The sequence below is a fragment of the Agelaius phoeniceus genome, chromosome 11 (assembly GCF_051311805.1).
Source record: "Agelaius phoeniceus isolate bAgePho1 chromosome 11, bAgePho1.hap1, whole genome shotgun sequence".
NCBI classification, from domain to species: Eukaryota; Metazoa; Chordata; class Aves; order Passeriformes; family Icteridae; genus Agelaius; species Agelaius phoeniceus.
In genome coordinates this window covers 667349-687827 of record NC_135275.1, presented here as the reverse complement: position 1 = coordinate 687827, position 20479 = coordinate 667349, and the positions used below count along the sequence as shown (strand labels likewise).

Below are 20479 nucleotides of genomic sequence, written 5' to 3'. Positions count from 1 at the left end.
CTCTCACATGCATGCAGATGGATTTACATGTTTCTTCTGCAGATTATCCTGCAGGTAAAGCTCCTGTTATAGAAAATGCAGACCTCTACAATCAGGGCAAGTGTTCCAGCACACATGCTCTGCTAGTTCATCGCGTACCACTGAACAAGTGTTTTCAATGCCCAAGGAAAAACTGGCATCTTGCGCTCCAGCTATAATTTATGTTGATGAGCTGGTGTCATGCAGCTGACTGCTACCAGATAGAGAAACAACCAGCAGAATGGTTCTGAGAATCCTACCTGGGGGCACAAGAGTTGTTAAACTAGAGTATAAAACTATATTGAATGTTTCTAGGGGACAACATGAAGTCACTGCTCCAGGAATATCTTTGTATTGATGGGGCAAACCTCAGCCTTGCCTTCAGAATTTTGGCATTCTCTTGCAGGGGCTTTTTGTGAGTTTGTTTGCTAAGTCTACTGGACAAACATCAACTTAATGGATTTTCACTGAATCCCTGACTGGTTGGACGGGACTTTAAAGACCATCTTGTTTCTCCCCCCACCATGAGCAGGGACATCTCCCACAAGACCAGGGTGCTCAGGGAACACTGCCAAGCCAGGAAATACTTCCAGGGAAGTGTTCAGGGCCAGGCTGGATGGGGCCCTAACAGTACATGAGTATTTTGGAGAGTATATGAGAAATTAAGATGCAATTTCAGGATGAATTGCCAACACTGATACCATAGTTCTACCCTTAGTTTCCCTGTACAAGTGTTTGCAAGGGTGTTCAGTGACACACATTAAACCAGTCGGATCCAGGCCAAAACTAACCCATGAAGATGCCACGGAATAGGAGAGGATGGTGTTTCCTGAACATGAGCACAAATAATTAATTTTCTAGTTCTGCAGAAAACTTGATGTGACGTATTCAGTTTCTTTCAGATAAAAATTAGTATTTATTTGGCCCCTGGCTGAAAATCCCCTCAGCCAACTACTTAAACCAGCACCTTCTTAAACCACAAAACCAACAGGCAGAATACACAATTCTTTTTGTCTTTTATTGCTCCTGCCAATGTGACTACCTTTACGCAGGCACATTGCTTTCCTAGATTAAAAACTGTTTTATTAATCTGGAAGCAGTGTTTTGACCTCCACTCCTCTTCCTAAGGTTATCCAATTAACATAGTTATCATTTTAAGAAGCATAACTTTTTTGTTTTTCAGGTCTGTGTAAAGGTTACTTGGCAAGAATACATGCACAGGACGTTAAATGGAGACCAACCCACCACTAAAAGGTAATGCACATGGAACATAATACAGTACTTTGACATAATTTCAAATAAATACCCACATACAAATGTAGTAATTTTAAATGCAACAATATTTCTTATGAATCAATAGTGTAACAGAAGATGGAAATATAAGTCCCCACATCTAGGAATAATTTTGCTTTTTCCAGCAAACAGAAATCTTCTCTGCACTTTCAATATTAATTCAATTTGTACTTTTTTTGAGAAGTGGGAGTGCTCCCCTCCAGCAAGTACCAATTAAATCATCCACATGAGCCTCACCAAGCCATTGAGAACCTGGCATGGCTTGTTGATGAGCTTCTCTCTTTCTGTTTGCTGAAATCACAATTAGATACAACATGCAAAGGAGATCCCAATGTGCTGTGGTTCACATATGCACACAAGTGCCGTGGCTCCTGCCCCCACCACCGCCCACAAGTGAGCAACATTCCTGACACATTCCCAGACTGATACCATAAATGTGGCCATATACTGCTCATCTGCTCAAGATGAGTCCATCTGGCTCCCAAAGTCTAGTCATGTTTGTTCAGGTTTGTGGTTTTGATTTTTTCCCGTCTATACCCCAAATTTGCAAGGATTTGCATGATGAAATATCATTGACTAACAGAATTTTTTACAATGCCTTGAATATATAAACTCTATAGTAAGCCTACCATTAAAAATGTGCGAAATGGGAGTTCACTTTGCACTTATTGCTCCACATCTTTAACAAATTCCAAACCAGCCATTCCATTCCTCCTAAGTGACAGGACTTAACCTACGCTACTCTAAGAGTCTCCTTTCAAATTATCAAAGGCACTACTGGCAATAATGAGTGACAGAAAGGCGCTGACAGATAACACCCTATCACTGACCACTTTAGAATTTTTCTTTCTAAATGTACCATAATTTGGCACAATAAAATGAAAAAGTAACAAAACAATTCCAATTTGGAATTTAACTGGTATAGTTGTATAAAATTCTGTTAATCGATAATACTTCAACTTCCTAAAACCCAGGAATTCTAGAATTTATATGTAATACTACTTATTTAATATTTTTCAAGTGCCTATTACTGTTTTAACCAGAGCAAAGTCAAGTTTTCTTCTTGTTACATTGAACTATTCCTAAGAATAATAATACAATATGAAAAAAACCCCAGAATTGGAATACCCTGGATTTCTTAATGAACATGGCAGTTAAAAAAATCAGTAATTTAAACATATAAAGCATAACATTTTAATAAAAAAAAGAAGATGCTGAAGCACAGCACATAGTTCAGCAGAGCTCCTGCTTTTTGTTGAAACTCTTTTCTAATCACAATCTAGAGCCCCCCCCCCCCAAATCTCTGCCACATGCTGATATATAATTCATAAGTCACAAGTTTCAAATTGGAGAGAGACTATGAGCACAAACCACTGCATTTATATAAACCTTCTACATAAGGAATTAAAGAAGCTAAAGAAAAATATCAAAAGTGCACAGGTTTAACAATCAGGTAAAAAATGAGCATCTGCAATGAAGTAAATTCCCCCATCCAAGATTTCTAGGACAGCACAGACTAATATGGTGAGGATTACATTTGAAGTAGGTTTCTTCAGCACTTGTAAGGTTTCTTACTGCAGCAGCATTTATAGGTAAAGCTTGTTTGTTTTATAGCTTCAGGCAGAAAGGGAAGGTTTCAGGTAGTATATAGGAAAAGGTGTTTTCAAAAGTTAGGATCAGGTCAGTGGTTTCCATTCTGTGTGCAATGGGCCACCACTCTGAACCAGAGTGAGGAGGGCTAAGAAATGTGTTGCACTGTTGGAAAGGCCTTCTCCAGGAACTACTCTACAGCTGAAAAATGGAAAAATAAAATAGCATTAGGAAAAAAAAAATCAGTGTTTATTTCTCAATCAACTGAAAACGTAACCCCATCCATGTGCTGCACAGGCAGGTTAGTTGGCTGAGGGTCTGTTATCTGGCTGGGGGAACAGCAGCCACTCCAGCTCGCAGATGCCTTTCCAGTGGGTGAACAAGGCTTTGTGGGGTCAGCCTGGAAGCAACAGCTTTGCAGAAAGAAGGATTCTTACAAGTACTGAATACAGCTTTGCTATTCGAGCATAAGTTAAAAGCAGTGAGTGTGCAAGAAATGTTTTCAGTGAAGCTTTAGGTTCTCCAGAAACATGCAGGTCAGAATATCATGCAGGCCTATGCAGAGAATCATTCAGAAGAGCCTGCTTGCAGAGGTAGGTGATGGCTTAAGGAATTTTCCATGCTTTACCCCAACCCATTGAGACTAATATGAAAGACTTACAGTAAATGAACATCTCAAGAAATTGTTAATCAAGAATTAAAAGACTCAGTCTTAAATATTACCTAGAAATACAAACGGTAGGATCAAGTCACTTTACACCATTCCTCAGTTCTTTTTCTGACAGGATAAACCATAACAGTGATAGACTCAAACAGCAGGCTGGCTGTTAAGGTTTTTTAAATATTTGCAGAAATGACTGAAGATGGAAATGATCACTAAGGCTATTGGGCTAATAGCAAAACTGCTCACACTTGGAACTGACAGAAGGAGCCAAGCCTGAAAGCAATAGTCACTGTCTGGTAACACTAGAATTGTTACAGAAAATTCCAACTAATTCAAAGAAAAAACTAACAATGCATTCAATTAGTTTCTCCAGTTTACCTTTTTGCCATCAGTATTTTGCAAAAGTACTGTCACTAGAGACATGGAAGCAGTGAAAACTGTGTTAAAGCTCCCTACTATGGTGGAAGCAGAATTGTAACTGAGTCTATTAGAGCAGAGAAAGTTAGCATTCAAAAGCCTGCTTTCATGATGTATTAAATTGTACTTAATGTAGGAGTGAGAAGAATAAAGGCCTTTTGGAAGATTGTGCAGCAAAGAGAAAAGCAGGATTGAAAATTATAAAAGGTATCTCTTCTAAAATATCAAGCCTGCTATTTAGCGATATTAAAGCTCAAATTCAGGAGAATTCAGTATTTTCTAAAAGAAGTAGTAACAGACACACAGGGCCTACTTTCTAAAACCAGAACTGAAATTTCTTTAAGCCCCAAGCAGTCATGTTTTAGAAATGTATTAGAATTTAATCACTTGAGGTTTTTTGATTCTTCTCAAGATCATTAGATGAAATTCTGGCTCTGGGCTGCCAGATTTTTTTCCATGGTTCCCAGCTTTGAAGCAAAGTTACATTTGTTTAAAATCTCACTGTAGTAATTTAGACTTTCCCCCAACATGCCTAAAAATATCTGGGAAGCCAAAATTTCCCATGGTTTCTCCTCAGTGGGAAAACCAGCATGCTCTTATTAGCTTCTGTTAGCATTGCGTGTGCATGGGCAGCACACGGAGCAAGCTGGGAGCAAGGACAGGGACAGGCAGGGGAGCACAAGCACAGCACAGGGTTAGAATGGCTTTGGGAATCATGCACTCACCAGCACAGGCTCACATTTCTTTTAGTAACACTACGGGCATACAAAAGTATTTGAAAGAGTACAAAATGAACAGGGCTTTACATTAAAATAAAGTCTGAGGCTAGGCACTTCAAACTCCGGGTTAAACAAAGAACTGTGCCTTTCTGTGCTCCACAAATTTTCCACAATTTTAGAAGCAACATGTTCAATCTTTTTCTGTTATGTAGGCACCAATTAGAAAGTACACTTCTATACTGTCAAACTTATTGTAATTAAGTGGGTAGAAAGGCCCCTTAAAAGTTCAGTATCAGACAAAGCTTTATTCATTTTTAAAGATTAATATGTGCACTAAGCTACTTCATAAATCACTATTAGCAGGATGGTCTGGATCAATTTCCTGTGCCTCTAATGTAGAGCCCTGTGAAACACATGGCTTGCATATGGAATGCAGTATCTTCCGTGTACTTAAAAAAATGATCAGAGCTCTGAAATGCTACCTATTTATGTTAATACTGAGAGCTGAGAAAAACTGTTTGTGACCAACAATGCTAGACCATAGTCACATTAATTCTACACATACATATTGTGTGGCTACTTTCCCGCAAAGGGTATCTCAGATGGGTTCTTTCCAAAGTGTTATGCTTGCAAGGTGCAACATAAGACCACACAGAACCTTTCAGGACATAACTTCTTAAAGTGGAACTGTCTACCAGGTAGAATCCCAATTATTAATATTTTAAATTTTGTATCAGATGGAGTTAATATTGCATATTTTTAATATAAATGTGCAAGTTTCTTCTGATTATCCCTCTCAAGAGAGGGATGCAGAGTGTCCCCAATGTACCTGGTTTTGTTTTAGCTTTTATAGCCTATAAAAGCTTTAGGACTTTGGTTAGTGGTGATACAACAGCAAGTATTTAACATCCACTACCACAGGCAAATTAAGTTTGACTCCAGTTTCCAAATGCTCTGAATTCTGGAGGCAGCTCTAATTTTAACCTTTGTTTTTCACCACTTGGGCCACAGTAACAAAGAAGGTTTTCCGTTTGTTTCTGCCTATGAAAGCATTTATTGAAGTATGCTGCAACCCTGGAGAAGGGATCACATTTGTGCTATACAAACTACAGTAAGCAACACCAGATACATACTCTATCAGGTGTACTCTTAACACTTACCATAAACAGCAAGGCCCAGATATGCTAATTGTGGAAAAAGCTAACAGGTTTCCACTATTAACTTGTTAATAGCATCCCCATACTTATGCATTAGTTACAGTTAGGACCACTGTAATACATTTGTATTACCTGGTTCAACAACACACTAGTACGAGTCAACTCATTGTGACATTAGATATCGGGGATTTACGCTGACAGTTACAGCATAAAATAAGATGCAGAATATGGTTTTTCTAGACATGTGTCCTAGTCACAACAGATTTTATATTTCTCACTACAAAACACCTGGTTGTTCAGGGCAGATCCTTCAGACCTGTCCCCACAGGACCGAATGGGACTTACACTGGGGTTACTGCCCTTGGCTTTGGAGGCAGACTTTGTGCGCACCCTTTTGGACTGCTCGTGGTCCAGTTCCAAATGTTCCAGGCGCTGGGTCAAGGCCAGTTTCTGTTGGATAGCCATCCGAAGCAAGGAGTTCAGAGTCTTCTTCTCATCCTCGGCTGCTGCAAGTTGCCGCTGCATTTCATCCAGCTGTGTGACATACTCATCACATCTGCAATGAAATACATCAATCTTTAGCAATACTGGTTCCATTATAAACACCTTCCAACATAAGCCCTTGTGTCCAGCCTATATAGCAGTGATAGCTTTGCAGCTGCTTATATACACACCCTTGAACAGGAACTTCAACTAAACTTGTAGAAAACCACAACTACTTCTCACTGGGGTTCTAAGAATCCCACACTCAGCACTTCATGTTTGTGGTTTTCAAGATGGTGTATAATTAACAACCTCCTTGGAGAGAGGAAGTGTGGAGCCTGATGTATCTGTACTCATGTCTGAATGTCAGTGAGATGTCCTCCCACAGCAAGTAGACCCCATGCAGTCATACTGCTTTTGTCTGTTTTTACAGAGTGGTAAAAAGCTTCAGGCTGGAAAGGGTCTGAGGACAGCAACAGGAGCGTTGTGAAATGGCCACCTGAACTGTGCTGTTACTTTACACAAAGTCCAAGTAAGAAATCTTCAGTGGTGACTGAACAGCACTATTAAAAACAAGCATCCTTCAGAATTCTACTTTAACCTACTCTGATTATGCTGTAAGTAGTGGCTGTCTTCTCAATAGCAAGTGGCCTTTATTTAATTGTTCTCACCATCAAAATCAATTTTAGAACAATTAAAGGAACTGTGTTAGTGGGAAGGCTGTGATAAAGCTATATGAATGCCTCAAGCTGTTCCATCTACAGTCATTGTCACTGAGTCTGGAAGCTGCTTAACTTAAAAAATTAAAGTCTACCTGTAGGTCCATATAGAGACAACATTTATGCATATGGATAGACAAGTAAATATTCATAGGTACCAGCTGGAATTTACCATCTGCAAAGTACAACTTCTTCATAAAAGCAGAAATATCAGCAGAGAATTTCCTTTAAATTTTGAAATGGAAAAGCTCCTGACTTAAAGGGACAGTTATCCTTAGGTAATATAAAGCAGACTGCAAAAAAACCCACCACAAAACAAAAACGCATTGATATGCAGATTCATCAGCTGTGCTTATGCTATCAAACTCTAGTCTCCCTTACTTTAAACAGCAGGATTAGGCCTATATGCCTAATTATATTTGCTTGGGAATATAAATAGGAAAAAAAAAAATCCAGATTTTTATTTTTGAATACATAGAGATGTTAAATAGCAACTCAGTAATATGAACATATAGTTCATATGCATGAACTAAAACTGCACTGCAGCTTTACAGACCAGGAAGTTTGGGTGAGTTTGGGGCCCCCACATGCACAGGAATCTGTCCCCTCGCCTCTCTGGGCATCCTGCTCTGGAGTTCCTCACAGCCTCTCCCACATTATGCAGCCCAGGAGAATCCAGTATGTGAGGGGTCTTTCTTAAAAAAAAAACAACAAAAAAAACCCCAAAACAACAAATAACCAAACCCAGGAACCTTAAACTTGTTGGAACACCAACACCTGCCCTTCTCAGTGTGGTCAGATGGACTTATACCAACTGCTACACTCCAGGGAGTGGAAGCCAGACTCTGGGCCAGATCTTGTCCCATTGACCCATTTCAGCTCTAGAGACAAAGTAAGATTGAAACAGCCCTGGGAAGTCTGAAAAGACTAAAATAATCTCGAAAGTGTAAGAGTCTTCCCCTCTGAGGGAAGGTGTCACCAGCACCAGAAGGAGGGTGTGGCCACAAAACTGAACAGCTCCCAGCCTCCTACTGACCCTGGGCCCTGCTGCTCCAGAGTGTCAGAGAGGTGTTTTCTCCCCCTGGGGGTGGGAGCAAGACACAGGCTAAAGATTTCTGGGAAGACAGAGAGGCTGTGGGGTTTCACCCTAGCTTTCAAACTCACTCATGACATCTGAGGTGAAAAGCAAGGTCTGGTTATATTAGAAGTGACCTTTCTGCTATCTTTTCTGTGCACACCTTGAACCTGATTCCTTCCAAGCTCCACTACTGCAAACCAGGGGGATGCCCAGAACAGCATTACCAATTCCTTGAGAAATGAAATGTGATTGCTTCAGCAAAATATGATCTGGCACTGGAGTGACCTGTCCCTGTTCCCCTTGTTCATGCTCAGTATTATAGTTCCAAAAGATTTGGGACATATAAAAAATATGCAGAGGTTCCCCCCCGCTCTCTTCCAGCTTCTTTCTTGTGAATTAAAACATATCCACATTTTGGTACAGAATACAAAGTTAATGTAGCCCCTAAACTTGCAGCTCAGTGAAACAGCGCCAAGATTGCTGCTGTCTTGATTTGTCATGCAGCAGAGAAGTGTTAATCCAGGCCAGCTAAAGCAAGGGGAAGAGAACTCTTCACCGCCATCCCATTTGGAACAAAAAGAGATAAGGAAGAGAAAACCAAACCATTGCAGTAAAGCAGAGCAGGGACTTCCCACACCATCTTACTTATGTTCTGGTATCACTCCTGCCTCTTGACCAAGTACAGCCAGTTGTGCCAAAGCCAATGGCTGACTGGCCTTTCTAGGCCTGGCATCTAGCCTAGAAAGCAGTGAAGTCTTTCCCATGTGAGCCAAGCTGTAATTAAAGCCAGGATTTTGACTCTAAAAGATTATTGTAGCAAGTCATTATCTCACAGAGCTTCCTGCTAGCACAGAAATTTAGAACATCAACTTACTGTCCCTAGAAATTACAAGGTATTCACTATTTCAAATACCTAAATTGGTTGCTTGGTTTTTTTGTTATTCCATAGAACTCTATTTGGGGAGTTTTTCCTTTCTTCCCCACAAAAAGGGAAGTGTTGTCAGTAGCATATGTGCAGCTGCAGTTTGTAACTGTACCTGAGCGACCATTTTCTTCTATAGAAGAGATGACTGGGGAGAAGCAGGAGCATTAACTACTCTGCCTACACACCATCCTGCACCCTGAACCTGCTTTCCTGATTCTTTAATCCAAAAGGAATCATATAGCCGCAAACTCAAACCTTGTCCTGGTGCAAGCATGGCTGTCCTGGGTCAAGGAACATCACACTGTACAAAGCACAGCAATCATTTACTGGAACAAGGGGATAAGAAGTTTTCTAGAAGTGGCTGTAGATGTTGCACACAGAGGTGGACAGGGATCTGCACTGCTTTCTTCCTTCATGCTGCTCACTGACTCTCAATTTCATTTTCCCAAAAAAACCCAAACCAAAACCCAGCAATGTTGCCTCCCTAATCATCTAGGACGACACAGGCTCTGGACCTGATTTAGATGGCGGCAGCAGCAGCTATGGCAGCATATCTTTGTGACCTGTGTATTTTTACTGCTTTGACAGAACAATAAGGGTCCTTCCCCTTTTACCATTCCATTTGTCATGTGCTAGGCTACTTCCCAGCTATATATTCAATAAAATCAGAACAGATGTCTTTCTTTTAAGAACACCTTTGAAAGAAGATCATTTGGCTTTCAGGTTTTTAGGAAGAATGTGAAATTAGTATCAGCCTGCTTTCACACATTTGCAGCTTTAAGTAGATAGTGAACACAAGGCTCTGATTCTGCCCATTTTCTTAGTACTGGTAATTAACAACAACAACAAAAAAAAGAAGCTTAAGGAAACATCAACTAGATTTTTAAAAACAACACCAGCTATATACAAATATATACACCAAGAAAATAAACATCCTGAGTGTTAAATATAATGATGAGAAATAAAAACTATATCTTCTTAAACTCTTTGAAGCCAAACTATTGAAAAACCTAACTTGGCATTTTCCAAAGCTGCATACCACTGCTTCCCACAAACATTGGTTTGGCCTTAGTTCTACAGACCAGTTTATGTAAGGGTCAGCATGTAATAGTTTTAATACCATTTATATGTAAATTCATTAGTAAATCAAGCCCTGTTCCAGAAGAAAAAAAAAAAAAGAAAAGAAAAAGTGATGTAACCAAATGCACCTGGGCATACCCATATTTTTCCCCTCTTCCCTGCAATCAATGAAGACCACATGACAACTTCCAAGAAAACAAGACAGGTGACTCAACAGTGACTGAAGGAGGAACTAGAGAGAAGCATCAACTACTTCTACCTCGAGAGATTAAACTGTCAACCCACTAAGGAAATTCAAACATGCAGGATTAAAATCACAATTTCTCAGCTTTATTAAAAACTGGGAAACGTATTAGCAGAGACACAGTTAAAATGAGATGAAAATGAGCACTGACTGCATTCAGCTGTAAGAGATCAGCCACCTGCTGTTTCTAACTCAATCTTTATATTAGAAATTAATAGTAAAGACAGATTTTTAACACCTTCCCCCCACCTTTTCCTTACCGAGGCTCTAATTCCAAGCTCTTCAGCTCTCCCCACCCCACACCACCCAAGCCGTGCATGTGCTTTGCTTTTTACATCATACAAGCACTGACACTTTCTATGAATTGTCAAACATAACCAGGACTTGTGAATCTAAACCATGGAAACAAATAATTGTTGCTGCAGTAATCTCCTGTATTTTAAAGTAACTCACTTTCCACTTTGATTAAAACCAAAAGGGCAGACAAACTGCCAAACAAGAGCTGGCACAGTGTACTGTGAGGAGCTCTCTGCACACCATTATTATTTCACAAGAATGCATCCTGTGGTTCACTCTCTTAGCAGCAGGGTTCAAGCAGAGCACCAGGAACATGGGAAGGTGATGTGGACATAGACACTTCAACAAATCTCTGGAAGAAGACTTTTACAACCCAGGTCCAGGGCCTATCTACAAAAGGCACCTTCACCAAGGTTGAATGTCAACATATGCAGCTACTACATTTTAGTTCTCAGACACAGAGTCTAGAGCAGACACCTCAGTGCTGTAAATGTGTGTGCACAGCATCATTTATGGGGTTTTGTAGCATGCCCATTGGATAGTGAAATGCCTTTGCCCTGCCTCGACATCTCCTTGCTTTCACAGGGATGCTGACAGCCCAGACCTTTTTTAGTCTCTAGATGCCATTCATCACCTCCAGATCTAGCACCAGGAAAAGGAGGTAAATGCTGTTATTCCCTTTCTGGAAATACTCAAAGTCACATCTTCTGTGTCTAGCTTTTCTGAATATTAATGAGGAATAGCTGAGAGAACTGGGTTTATTTAGTCTTGTCAAGAAGAGGCTTGGGGGGATCTCATCACTCTCTACAACTGCTGGAGAGGCAGTAGTGAGGTGGGGCCAGTTTCTTCTGCTGTGCCTGCAGTGAGAGGATCACAGGAAATGGCCTTGAGCTGAGACAGGGGAGATTCAGAGTAGGTATTAAAAAACTGTTTTCACTGTTCAGGTGGCCAGGCATTGGAATAGGCTGCCCAGGAAGGTGGTGGAGTCATCCTCCCTGGAGGTGTTCAAAAAGCATCTGGATGCAGTGCTGGGTGATGTGGGTTAGAGGTTAAATGGTAGTGCTGGGTGGACAGCTGGACTTGATGATCTTAAAGATCTCTCCCAAACTTGATGATTTAGTGATTCCATGTATCACACCATAAAGCACAACTAAGAAGCAGAAGCAAGTTCCAAAGACAAAGCAATCAAATCATCTGACACAGGTCAGTGAAACAACAGATGCCAATTTCAGGATGGACAGCCTAAGAATACCAGGATGTTTGCAACATCTTTACCTTTTCCTAGATCATCAAGGTAAAGCAGAGTCCCATCTTCAGTGTAGAATAAATGCTCATTTTCCATTGTTAAATGTCACTCCTTCTCAGAGCTAATCACTTCAAGAACCAGGGAAAACAGGTAATCTCCCAACCAACTTGAATAAATACTGCCACAACAGCTTTATGTTTTGTAGCAGCACACTATAGCCACACATGTTCCTCATGAACAGGAGCATATCACAGACACACACACACACTGCAAGCAATGATCTTGGGAAGAAGCACCTACTGCTTCACTCTCTGCATTGTGGATGAGAAGGATGTTCAACTCTTCCCCACACAAGCAAGGAATTAAATTTTGTGGAGTTCATTATATTTGTTACCTTGTAGCAAACATAGCTCTCAGGGAAGAGAAGGTGGCAGCATCCTCCTTCAAAGCCTTCAGCTCATTTCGCAGCTTCATCATGGTCTCTGTAACCATTGCTTTCTCATTCTCATACTTGCTTTTTAAGTTGGCAAGGGCTACTTCTGCAGTCTGTTGTTACCAGGGAGAACAGAAACATAACCTTTAATGAAACTCTTTATCAAATGGCTGGCTTAAAGATTTTTAATCACTATTCACATAATGAAACATTTACTTTGTACTGGAATGTTAAACTTGTGGTGAACCTATCTTGTACAAATAAAATAAAATTTCATTTCTGAACACTGGGAACAGACATAGTCATCTCTTACTCCCATTAACCATGCAGCAGCATTAAGGAAGTTTCAGAATATAGATGTAGTGAAACCTATCTACTAGCAACACAAAGGAACAAAACAATCTGCTTAGTATCTCAATACTTAAATGCATTTGTCAATCACTAGCGCAGTTCCCTGTTATAGCATCTTACTTATCTTACATTTGGGACACCTTTATTAAAATGTGCAAAAGAAAACTTAATGTGTTTATTTCATTCTTAAACAACACCACTAGTAGTTCAGTAGACTAAACTACCTTTTCTTTTGAGACCATTTAAATTTAAGCATAGAGAAGAAGATGAAGCATGTCACGTGGTGCTTCAATGGCAGTTTTTTTCACCTACTGCACTGCTAATGTTGTTGAATGTCCAATCCCCAAAGACTATTTTTACCTTTCACCTCTGTTCTTTTGACCACATTCTTATATCACATTCTCATTTTGGAAGGCTCTCTTTTATTTTGGAGTTTGAGAGAGAACAATACTTAAATTTCAGAACTCTTTTAAGGGTAACTACTAGAATTCTTTCAAGTAGAAAATAAGATTATCTCCATTTTAGGTGTCCTACATTAAATATAACCTAATCTAATACAGACAGACAGTAGATTGAAGCTACCTTAACCTTATAAAAGTCTCAGGAGTACGTGAGAAGCTGAAGTCAATTAAAGCCCCAGTGCTCATCTTTAGATGGGACAGCTGGGTTCCTCTAATGAAACAGCCAGCTTCAGCCTCAGACTAGCAAAATAACAGCAACGAAAGCCCCACAGAACTGAGGGAATGGCAGAATGAATTACAAGAAAAATTTTCTTTTGCTTATGACCTAGTTGCCTAACATTGTAACCTTCAAACCTCTAAGACCTGGTTACCTGTTTGTTGGCTTTCAGCACAGTTCTCAGAGTTGCTATCTGTTCCCTCTTGGTGCTCAGCAAGGATTTCAGCTTCAGGATTTCTTCCATAAGAGCTTCCTTGTCTTTGTCCACCACTGGGCCAAGCTCTTGAGTAGCAACGCGCTGCCTGGACAGCTCAGTTGTTCTGTCCACAGCAGCCTGCAGGTGCTTGATCTGATCCCGAATTATAGCAATCAAGTTGTAAATGTTCATTGGTTCCTTCCGAGGATCTGACACAGGGGATGGCAGAGATGACACCGGGGATGGGCTGCTGTCACCACTTCCATTCTCTGCCTTTCCCAGCTCAATAGTTAACAGCCCTTTAGAAAGAAGAATGGGAGACCTTCTTCCCTTGGCCTCTGGACTACTGCGTCCACCTTTACCTTCCTTGTAGTAGTCCAGCATCACTCTGTTTGGAGTTTCATTGTTGCACATGCAGACATGGTGGTACAAATTGGCCAGCTCTTCACTGAAGGTGACTAGTTCATCTTGAGCCACGCTGAGGCTGCCCTGTGTTTCTCCAGCGACATCACTGACCTTCTTCAGCTCCTTCTCCAGCCTGGCCATCTGTTCTCTATCATGCCTACTGGACTTTTCCAGTGAGGTGATCTTTTCAGTGAGAGCTTGGCTCTCAGTCTCATATCTACTCTTCTCTTCCTCATACTTAGACTCACATTCTTTGTATTTTGCCTTCAAATTTTTGAGCTCTTCCTTCAGGTCAGTAATTTCTGCCACAGCCACTTTGTACTTGCATTCCAGGATCTCTGGCCCATTGATGTCAACTTCATAATAGTCTCCATCTTCATGGCTATCTCGGTCCTTCTCATTATCAAGGGCAGACTGACGCTCCTTACTGGCCTGGAGCTTCTTCATGGCATTCAGATTTTCAGTGAGCCTGCCAATTTTCTCATGCTGCTCTGAGAGGGCCCCCCGTGTATTTTCCAGCTGCTTCTGAGATTCCTGCAGCGTTGTTAACAAGTTAACCTTCTCTCTTTCCATCTGAAATGCAGGAACATAGACATCTATGTTAAGGGAATTGTATCACTTAAATGGTTTTTACTCTAAGAGACAGCAACTTAGCCAACAGTCCATATGGTTACAGAAATTCAATCACTTGCACATTATAGGAAAGTCTCCACAATGTATTCTAAAATTATCTCCAGTTACAGTGTCCATTGCCAATTTTTTCTTATCTCCTCGTCAAAATGCACATTTTTACACATTTATTCCCTAGGTGATGGTCTCATTGTGAAAACTTCCTTTCAGTTAACAACAAGCTAAAGTTTATTGCTTTCTTCTAAATTATCAAATAAATTCTAGAAAACACCGAGTTACTCTATGGTGAAAGCTTGGAACTTCATGAAAGACTCAGAAATACCAAAACCTTTTCAAGTTTCTCCTCTTAAATTTCTCATTTTTAAAAATTCTGACAGCTTTTTGCATAAGGGCTTTTTCTTATGGAACATAATTTAAAACACATCTCACAAAATATTAGTAGGAAACAGAAAAGTGCACCTTGTTCTAAGCTCTCCAACCTCCTAATTGCACAAATATAGCACAGAAATGCTTGGTGCTGATTAAGACTTTATGCTCTTTGAACTAATTACAGAAAATATGAGTACAAAACTTCTTTTGATGAAGGTGATTGGAGTAACTCTCAATTTTGAAACAAACCACTATTGTTCTCGGTAGTGACATAATGAAGTAGACACAGCAAGTATTGCACAGGAGATGCATTAGAACTTTCCACCAAGGAAAGGACATGACTGCCAACTCCATTGCATTAAAAACAAAAAAGAAAGGAAAAGAAAAAAAACTGTGGTTTTTCACTGACAAACATTTAACATCCTCAAATTCTAAACCAATTAAAGCCTTTAAAAATACACTATAAACAGTACCATGTGAGATACCGAAAAGACTGAAATTACATCCCAAACGAACTTTAGGAGCTATTTGGAAGTACACAGCTTTTTAGGAAACCCATTTACCTGCACAAGCTGCTGTTTCAGCTTCTGGATTTCAGAAATGTTTAATTCACTCAGAAGATCTGAAACCAGACTTGGGGCTGGAGGGAAGCTTTCATTTTTCTTGGGCGTTGAAGTATTGTTTTTACCATTGCTGAGTTTGCTGAGGCAGTTTTGTTCAAACCCATTCATGATTTCATCATTATTGGGCTCTGTGGCTTCATCGCTGAACTTCAGCCCATCCAAAGAGATGTTTAAATGGCTGTTGTACATGGAATCATTGATGTTCATGTAGTGAGACAGCTCCTTCCGAAGGTTGTTCTTCTGCTCCCGCTCTGTCTTCAGTGTTTCCAAGGCCTCCTCAAGTTGGCGCTCAGAGATCTCCTTCAGCCGGATGGCATCTTCCAGCTGGCTATTGAGAAACTCGGTTTCCTCTTCCAGCCTTTTGATTTCATGTTTCAAGCCTTCAAACTCCACCTGGAGATACACAAAGTGGGGGGGAAATCTCTGATGAAAATGTCTGCCTGGGAGGCACCAAGTCATTTTGCTTTTGAATGCTTGATATCACTTAAATATTGTAGAAATAGAATACTTTTTTCATTTCTGGAGTCTAGTTTTAGCACTATGACTGTAAACATGGCTTATGTAATTTACCTTCACAGAGACTACAGAATAAATTCACTAAGCAAACTGTCAAATGAGCTCGTCTATTCCAGCTCAATCAGGACAGGTGGGAGATACAGTGTGTCTGATACAGAAGCATCCAAAAACAGTCTTTCCTAGCTCTACATGCAAACATTTGTTCAATTAAAAAATTCCCTGGCCAGACTTTCCACAAAGTTAAGCTTCACATTTCCAAAACTGGCATGATAAAGGTACACTTTGACACTCTGCTTCACTGCCATTCAAATACACACCACTGGGTTAAAACTGTGATTAAGCTCTGCTTTGATACATTCAAATTAAAATGCTTTAACATTTCTCTCATTATCATTTCAGCACATCTTGAAAGGGCTACAATTCAGATTCTACACTTCAGATCCACATTGATGAGTTTGATGGCATGCTATCTATCATGTCTAGTACTGCACTTTTCTAAATCTCTCTTGCACTGAAATTATGTACACAAACAATTCATGTAAAATTTTTAATCACTTGGGAGTAGCAGGGAGGAAGCAAACAAAGAATATTATTCTTTACTCTGAAAGAAGGGAACTCATACCATATGATATCTCCCATTATTTATTTTTTGCCAATTGCTAAATAAATTTTAGATGTCAACATAGAGCAAGCTGGGAGTGGGGACCACACCCAACTTACAAACCAGGAATCAAGTATGTTAATTCAGTGTTGCCTGGGAAAACTTGATGGCTGCTTCTAGTTGCATGAGTAACTAGAATAATTAAAAACTAGAATAATTAAAAGTTCATCAAGTAGGATTAGGACACGGTAGAAAATTAATCCACTGCCATGAAAAGAACAAGCTCTTGGTTCTGCATACTTCCACTAAGATAAAATACTTCAGACTGTAGTCTATTTTCAAAGTTTCCAGAATAAAAATACAGCAGTCAATAACTACAAGCAAATATTGAGATAGCATCTGAGGTTAAATTTAGCTCAGGCCAGAATGGCAGCATTCTCCAGTATTGTTATTTTAGAATGAGAACATGGAGCTGGGAACTTTCACCTGCTGCTCTGAATATGATGAATGAGAAAAAAAGGTAAAATCCAAAAGTAACCAACTACATAGGTTTGATTTTATCAGTTCCCTCTGTCTTCCAGCCTGCATCGAGATCACAACAGCCCCTTTTGTCCCTACTACAGGATGTCAGAGTGCCCAAAACTGCATAATTAAACCAAATATATGCAGATGAGAACAGGTCCAACCTGGAATCCTGTTTTGCACAGTGAGGCCCAAAGTAATAAACAGAGATACAGAGTTTCACTTGGACATAAATAAAATACATTCAATATCCCACATATCTAGCCTGACAGGGCAGCTTTCATTCATTACACAGAAGGACTTCTGCAGCAAATTCTACAGAGATTTTACTATGACCACAACAGATGGTATTAACATTCCGTTTTCTAAAGAATTTTGATTTCAGGAATATTTTCATGGAATTGTAGAATCAGAGAATAGTTTGGGCAGGGAGGGACCTTAAAATTAATTTCATTCCTCCCCCTGCCATGGGTAGGAACGCCTTCATCTAGACCAGGGTGCTCCTCCAAGCTCTGCCCAACCTGGCCTTGAACATTTCCAGGGATGAGGTAGCTGCAGCTGCTCTGGGCAACCTGTGCCAGGACCTTACAACCCTCACAGCCAAAGATTTCTACTTAATATCCCATCTGTCCCTGCCCTCTGGCAGTGGGAAGCCATTCCGCCTTGTCCAAGGTCCCTTTCCAGCTTTCTTGGAGCCCCTTTAAGTACTGGAAGGTCTCCCTGGAGCCTTCTCTTCTTCAGGCAGAACACCCCGAGCTCTCCCAACCTGTTTCCAGAGCAGAGGGACTCCAGCCCTGGCAGCATCTATGTCCTTCACTTTCCCAACTGAGCTTTATTCATGCAATGGAACCGACAGCTACCTGAAGAATAAAAATAGGAAGTCCCACACTGATAGATGAAGATAAGTGAACCATGCCAAAGACCACATCTATCTTAATTAGCTCCACAAATGATAACTCAGGGAAGCTATTAAGAAATTCCAAGAATGCAGTTTTCTAAAACTCTGGAAATAGCTGGAACTGCACAATTAAACATGGCCTTTCAGACAAGCAGTCACACAGATGTGCACACAGTGCAGAGCAACTATAACAGCATTCCAAGTTTATTGAAAGTAGCTAGAAGAGTAGCACAGAAACGAAGAGAGAAGATAAGAATAAAGTAGCAATTAAAACATGTTTCAGAAACATGTTCAGAAACACTTCTATTTCCAGATACTGTAGAAGGGGAAGGATGAAAGATGGATGGATGGATGGCTGGCTGGATGGATGGATGGATGGCGTTGTAAAGAGACACTGAAAAACTACTGCAGCAAAAGGACTAAAACAAGTAACAAAGCAGAGTGATAGAGACCTTTGTTTCATCAGAGAAAGAGAAGGCAATGGAAGGACTTGGAAGTCAAAGTAGAAGCAGTGAAGTATTATGATTGTGTATAGAGTCAGAAAGGACAAGTCTTGGTGCTAAAATAAAGAGCTTCTCAAAAGTAGTACAAAGATAGAAAATAAGTAGGTGTATGCTCAAATGAGACAGAATCATACTGTAACACAGGAATTAACTGTACTAAAAAAGCAATGCCCACTGGTTGGAAAACTTGCCTGACTTTGCTTCAGGACAGACACTTGTTTCTGGAGACAGATGTTTTCCTCTTCAAGTTCAGTATAGTCTTGCAGCAAACGTGCTTCTCGGAATTTATATTCCTTAATATCATCTCGCAGGCGGGCCCTTTGGATCTCCACATTTTGGTTGACCTGGAAAAACAAACAAAGCAAAACAAAAATGGTGGCACCTGGATCAACTACAATTAAATTGCAAAATTTTATATCTTTTATATCTTTTTTATATGCACTAATTCATTGAATTATATTGAAACATATTGAAATTATACAATTTCCCCTCACCCTCCAAAATTACAGAAAACCAAGTCATTTACACAATAATTAGATTTTGTATTCTTGATTTTTTTACAAATCCTCACTATCGACTCAAAAAAAGTCAAGAAACAAGCAGGGAAAGCAGCATTTACACCTGTGCTGTTTCACTGGCTGTAACAACCAGCAAATGTTTTCCAGACCAGAAGTCAGTACCCAAATCTGTTTCAACTTTAACAAGAAGGGCCTTTTCACAAGAGAAAGACAGAGTCAGATGAGTCCAGATGTTCTTATTTGGACATATATTTGCTGCTGCTTTTCAACAGACATTTTCTTTATAACCAGAGCAATAAGTTGAAAACATGATACAATTAATCCTTTTGGAGAAAGACACTGAGTTAAAACCCATGAAGCCTAAGATCTCAGGTTGAGAAAAAATAGAAACTAGTTGACATAAAATACTCCCTTCCCTTAGCCCCAAGACTTATGCAGGACTTAACGAAAGAAGTTAGCATGGTTTTGAAAGATAAGAAGTAAAAACCAATATATTGGTGTAGTATGACCTTGGGATCTTTCATGAATGTACAAAGACACTTTAATAAATTGAGCTGGAACATAGAGAGCTATAGAAATGGCTCACTGCACTTACTTTTTATTTTTTCCAATATTATTTTCCTTCAAGTCCTATCTTCAAACACTTAACTCATACAAAGTGAAAAAGTATGTTCTAAAACATTAACAGAATCAGCTTCAGAACTAGGCAAACAGGGAATACAGTTGCCTAAAAAAATAGTATTTTTGTAGCTGTGCCCATGATATGACGGAGTAGTTTTCCACATTTCTAATTCAAAACCACTGCTAGCTGCTGACAGAGGCAGCCTGTCACTTCAGCTGGCATATGGGGCCTGCTGCCTGATCTCACCTGTCCTGCAGCCCAAGAAAGCTTCAGCCTCAGGCCTACAAACTCAGATTCCCTCCGAGCTCTCCACTCCTGGCCAGACACAGGCATGTCAGTGATGACTAAATATGGTCTCAGCCCTTGAGAGTGTGCAGCAGGGTTCCACTGAATAACCACACAGGTACCAACAGGCACACACAGCACACTGAGATAAGGGAAATGTTTGCAGCTGGAGGATGTGCCAAGAACTGAATCTGGCATGTTTTGAATACAAACACTGAATCACCTGCAACTGTTAAGACTAATAAACTTAAATTACAATGCCCTCACACATCAGGTAAAGATTAGACTATATAAAATTGTCTGTTTGTTTTTAGCCTGAAAGAGAGCACAACTTCACAGCACACCAAGAAATCAAAATTGCTGCAATCAGACACTACAGTACACCAATACAAATTACAA

The 20479-nt window shown here is 40.0% G+C and overlaps 1 protein-coding gene across 2 annotated transcripts in view; it reads right to left on the bottom strand.

Moving 5' to 3' along the window:
- Positions 1-1017: 1017 nt before the first annotated feature.
- The window catches only part of BICD2 (BICD cargo adaptor 2), a 50645-nt gene continuing 31183 nt past the window's right edge, over positions 1018-20479 (bottom strand). Inside the window, exons 3-8 of one of the 2 annotated variants that reach the window (XM_054639920.2) lie at positions 18847-18999; positions 15556-16008; positions 13547-14566; positions 12325-12476; positions 6204-6414; positions 1018-3102 (exon numbers count right to left, since the gene is read on the bottom strand). In XM_054639920.2, the coding sequence (XP_054495895.1) occupies positions 3097-3102; positions 6204-6414; positions 12325-12476; positions 13547-14566; positions 15556-16008; positions 18847-18999 (1995 nt within the window). In that variant the 3' untranslated portion in view covers positions 1018-3096. Of the gene's footprint in view, positions 6415-12324; positions 12477-13546; positions 14567-15555; positions 16009-18846; positions 19000-20479 lie in introns of both variants that reach the window. The other variant, XM_054639919.2, reaches the window with a different exon arrangement.